Source organism: Silene latifolia, chromosome 2 (assembly GCF_048544455.1).
Source record: "Silene latifolia isolate original U9 population chromosome 2, ASM4854445v1, whole genome shotgun sequence".
Taxonomy (NCBI): Eukaryota; Viridiplantae; Streptophyta; class Magnoliopsida; order Caryophyllales; family Caryophyllaceae; genus Silene; species Silene latifolia.
Genome location: NC_133527.1, coordinates 183,583,381 through 183,588,917, shown reverse-complemented (window position 1 = coordinate 183,588,917; position 5,537 = coordinate 183,583,381). Strand labels below are relative to the sequence as shown.

Genomic DNA, 5,537 nt, shown 5'->3' with positions numbered 1-5,537 from the left:
ACTCACCCTTGAAAACGCGAAAGAATCGCTGCGCTCTTCCGAGGGCGCGATCTCTCTGCTGCTTTGTTCCGAGATGAGTTAAATCCCGAACTCCGTTTACGCCTTGACCTAGTTTGTTTAGTCTACGTATTAATCTACTAATATCCGTATTATCGCTAATTCCTGTTCGTTCCTTTTCATCAATTTTATTTCTTTTATTCTTTTATTCTTTTTCTCAAATCATCCGTTTTAAAGGTATTTTCGACATAAATCGCCTAATCCGTTGTAATTAATGTAATTTTCATTATTGTATTTATAATTATTGTATTTCTTTTATTGCTTGTATGTTTCACATGTAAATGAGCATTAATTCCTACTTCGACCCAATTGTATGCTAATTACGTGTGTCAACCGACTTAGTTAAATTCTCACATGCTAGGATTAATCTAATGGATGTTGCATTGCATGCATATAGCCGACGATATATCAAGTACGAATAACTTCCCTAATCATTAGTAGAGGCCGCTATCGAGGCGGGCGGGATTAGGTGTTCGATCAAAAGAGCTTCCTAATACGTACCCTCACTCCTTACTCCAGATCTCCGTGAGCACCCGTGTTCATTGGTATCCACGAGAGTCATTCTAGACATAGAATGCTAAGGGTAACGATTGCTTAGTGTTCATGTCACTACTTTGTGTCTTGACATGACGCAAGGTATTCGAACGGTTCCAATTTCCCATAAAAATTGGTGGCGACTCCATACAAAATGCAAACGCTTGTTTTTCGACCTTCTCACCAAGCGCCCCCGTGGGCGGCCCGCTGTCCACACAAATTGAGTGCGAATGTATTGACGAAATTTTACATAAATTGAGTAGACTTGAGATTTATGAGATAAAGGAAAAGTCCAAACAAAATTGGTAAAATCATCGAGAAAAACTAAATAATAGCGATGGCCAGACGAACTAAGAACTGGTGAAGTCCAGAGATCGCAATGAATAATATCGAAAGGCAAATAAGTTTTAGTATGAGAGCTCACAAAAGGCAATTTAACGGCTTTACCAATAGAACAAGAGGAACAAATAAATTGTTTAGAAACACCACTACAAGGAATGAAATTATTATTTCGAAGAGAATTAAAAACCGGAGTCCCGGGATGACCTAGACGTGCGTGCCACAGAGATGGAGCAATGGCTGTGAACGACGCTTGAACTGGAGAATATGGTAAAGACCTTATTGGATAAAGCTCGCCCCAACTATCACACCTCATTAGACGTGTCCCCGTCTTGTAATCCTTCACACAAAAACCAAAGGGGTCAAATTCTACTGACACGGAATTATCTGTAGTAAATTTTTTGACGGAAACTAAGTTTTTTACTATGGAAGGAACGTGAAAGACATGCTTGAGTGCAAAATGTTTGGACGAATTTGTTAAGGTAAGGTTTCCATATCCGTTAATTGGTATAGTTTGGCCACTTCCAACAAGAATACCATTAGAAATACTCGAATTAACATAGGACGAAAGATTACCTGCATCCGATGTCATGTGAGATGTTGCTCCGGTATCCATGTACCAACGCGGGTCATAAGGTTGGATGCCCAAAGTATACATTGCTTGTTCAATGTCGGTCTGAGTAGGCTGATTTTCAGCTGTGTATGCTTGCTGCCGAGGCACAAACGGAGGGCGTTGTGTGCCAGGAGGACGAGACCATGGGACAGTGGGATAGGGACAAGGAGGATAACCCCAAGGGGAGGGGCTCCAAGGCCATCCACCATAGCCAGCTCATGTCCACGGTGCAGCTGGAACAGAGGTGTTGGAGGATTCCCCGCTACCATTTGCATTCGAATTTGGAGAGCGAGAACCATTTGTGTGTCCTTTCCCATTCTTTACCTTCTTCTTATTACCATTCCCTTTATTGTTCTTACCCTGTGGCTGAGATGGAGGTCGGCCGAGAATTGATGGAGACGCACCATCAGAAGCAGATTTAGCATAAAGAGCAGAGGATGAACCACTGGTGGCGACGCTTTTAGCAAAACTCGCTTCTTCAAGGGTCAACATAGAACGGGCACGGTAAAAAGGAGGAAGAGGAGTAGCCTGTCGAATTAACGTACCTACGCCATGGTACGCCTCAGTGAGGCCGGAAACAAGTTGAAGAACAAGACGGGTATCGATCACAGGAGACCCGACGTTTTTCAGTTGATCAGCCAAACTCTTCAGTCGCTGGCAGTAGGCAGAGACATTAGGAAAGTCCGACATGGCGGTGTGGGAGAACTCTTGTTCAAGAGTAACTGCCCGTGAGTGTTTATTGTCGAGAAAAATATCTCGAATTCGATTCCAACAGGCCATGGCCGTTGAATCCTCTTCAACAATAGTCTCGAGAAGGTCATTATTGACCGTTGCATAGATCCATTGGAGGACCGTTGCGTCAAGAACCTCCCACATCTCTTTGGCTTCATCTGTAGTCGGTGTTTTTGGACCACCAGACTTTGGTTTGATGATGTGATGCAACACTCGATTCGATTTAGCATAATTCGTAAAGAGGGCAATCCAAAGGGGATATTGGTCGTTATCCATCCCGAGAACGACGGTAACATGGTTCTTGATATTAGTCACGGCAAGAGTCGGATGAAAGGAGGAAGAAGAAGGTTTCGTGTCAGGCATGGTGATGACGTGAGGTCAGAAAAGAGAGAAGCTGTCGTGAGACACGAAAGGGAGGCGGAAGCGAAGGATCGATTATAACCTAGACAAAGCTGATACCATGTAGGAAAGTTAATCGGTGAATTATTATTGAAACGATCAAACGTATTTGTACACACAAAGTGCAATATTACATAGGATATTTACTAACAATATAACCTATAAAAGGGGAAGGAAATAATATACAAAATATAAGATATTATGTACTATTATTCTAACAAAATGGACCCGTAAATGGGACATTGGACCGTGTAAATGGAGTGTAGTGGATGATTATAGACATAATCATTTCACTTTACTTGTTGTTTCTTCCATAAGTCATCTTATGATCATTTGCATGTGATAAAAGATTGGACAAAAATAAAAACAAGTGCACTCCCTCACTCCACCAACTCCCACCCGATTTTCCTCCTCTTTATGGACCAACAATTGCTCATTTTTACACACTACTTCATTTTGTGTATTTGCATGTGAAAAGCTTGTTGGTCTTTCTCTCTAAAACCATAATTTACTAAGATGTTAGTAAACAAAATTTATTACTAAGATTGTTAGTAAGATTTACATATTATCAAGGGTAATCTTATTCATATCTAGTTAATATTAGTAAGGTTGTTGGGTAAGTTCTTGGGTGCTTAAGAAGGAGGTGTTCTATTTTGGACACTTGAAGATGAAGGATCTTGCCATTTATTTTAAGCTCAAGAACAACCAAGATGGGTGATCTTGATTGTGCCCAAATACTACCATTTCTCAATGTAAGGAAAATTATTTTCCTCTTCTTTTATATTAATATTGTAACACCCCCATACTCCAAGTGCCTTACCAGGACCACTCAGGTATGAAGACATTACCATCTCGGTTACCCGAGGCAATGATAATCAAATAAACAATGAAGAAACAACGTTTAAATATAAATACCTAGCGAAGAGTTACAATTCTCAAAACCAAACCAAATATGTAATACATGTCCTCAAACTGACTGTTCTAACTGAAATGTAAATAACTAATAAGCTACAGCGGAAGACTCCTATCATCATGTCGTGGCAATCCCAGCTATCCCAGTACTCATCTCAATACCTGCTCAATATCTGCTCACCATCCCCGAATGGATCACCGCAGGTTTACAAAACAACACCGGGGTCAGTACTAATCACACAATTCAATATATACTAACAATAAGATAAACAGACACTTAACTCACACACACACACACAAATCACGCCAAATCCAATCATCTCAATCACGACCGTCCCACTTTGGACCCCCTACCACGCCGATGGGGGACCGCAGCCGTACCCACCAAATCCCCGCTCCACATAGTGAGCGACAACCTTGTCCATTAATGTGCGCATCCCTTCTGTGGTGGGTTCCACAGAAGGCGAAACTAGGGCGTGAAGCCACTCCCGCAAGTGACCCCACTCAGCCGAGGCCACGCCTCGCGAACCATAGACAACGATCACAACCACAATCACAATACAATTACTATATCAAACAACCAAACACAACACATCAACCAATATCCCATTATGGGACTAATACTGAGTAGGAAATCCTACCTGGTAAGCAAACAATCAGACGGTCTCTACTGCTGAGTCAAAAAGCTTCCTCTATGAACCCTCCTCCTATCATACGACATATAAACGCTACCGAATCATATACTATACAAAAACCCTCAAATCCCTTAATTAGGGTTTAACCAAAATAAAGGAAATACAACAAAAAGGGTACACAGATCTTACCCTTGACGCAAGGAACTCAACGGTATAACGAACGCTAAGAACTGACCTTCCAAACTCCGGGGATTGCTAATAATGCGATTAGGATGAAGAACTTGCTTGCTTTCTCTCTTAAACAGTAATTTAGGTTTTGCAAAAGTGATTTAGAATAATGACGACAAAGCTTATATACCTTAATCGCATAATTAACAAAACCCGAGAAAACTCCCCGTAAAACCGGACACTCGATCGAGTACCCGAGGTACTCGATCGAGTACCCAACAGGTCAGAAACTTTTCTAAAACGCAACTCACCCTTACTCGACAGAGTAAGGCCTACTCGATAGAGTACCCCAAGACTTATAAATACGGAGTATTACAAATATGTTTTTTGATGGGGCATATTCTGCACCCGCTGACCAAGTCAACATATTGACCAAGGTCAAAGCTAAAAGACAACAAGTCAAAAGAAAAACGGCCTAACCGACAAAGCCTGTCGACCTGTCACTTGGGTCTCGGCTCGGCAACTAGCCGGCCGAGAGGCATATCCGTGTACTCGGATCCAGTCCCCTCGGCATGGAGTCAACCAGGCATGCCGGCCTGTCATGGGTCCCTCGGCCGAGGGTAAGACAGTCTTTCCACCTGCTACGCCACTTGGCCACTACGTGACAAAAGGTGAAAGTCTATAAATACTCCAAATCTCTCATTGAGAAATCAGACTGGAAAATCTGATATAAAACTCCCTTATCTCTCTACAATATACTTTGCCAAGTTAAACATACAACTTATCTCTCTAAGTTTACTGACTTGAGCATCGGAGTGAGTACGCTCGGTCCCAAGCCGAGCCCTCAGTTTTTTCATCTTTACAGAAAAGAGTGAAAGGAAGAGACGAGCAACGACATCATTCTACAAGCTCAAGTGGTCACAATCCTGCTCCTGAATTACACCCGGAACAAACGGCGCCGTCTGTGGGGAGACGTACAAAAAGCTAGTCACCTACATTACCAAAAAAAAAAAAAAAAAAAAAAAAAAAAAAAAAAACCATTCAGCGAGCTAAGAAGATGTCAAAGCAACAAGAAACTGTGAATGAAGGAACTGCATTCTTCCCGGATGACACGTTCCTTAATTCTGAGATCGGGCAGTCCCCCACCG

At 42.0% G+C, this 5,537-nt stretch overlaps 1 protein-coding gene across 1 annotated transcript; it reads right to left on the bottom strand.

The window, feature by feature from the left end:
• Positions 1–1,759: 1,759 nt before the first annotated feature.
• On the bottom strand, positions 1,760–2,638 carry LOC141641756 (uncharacterized). Its single transcript, XM_074450404.1, has one exon. The coding sequence runs from the start codon at positions 2,636–2,638 to the stop codon at positions 1,760–1,762; it is 879 nt and encodes a 292-aa protein (XP_074306505.1).
• Positions 2,639–5,537: the final 2,899 nt, after the last annotated feature.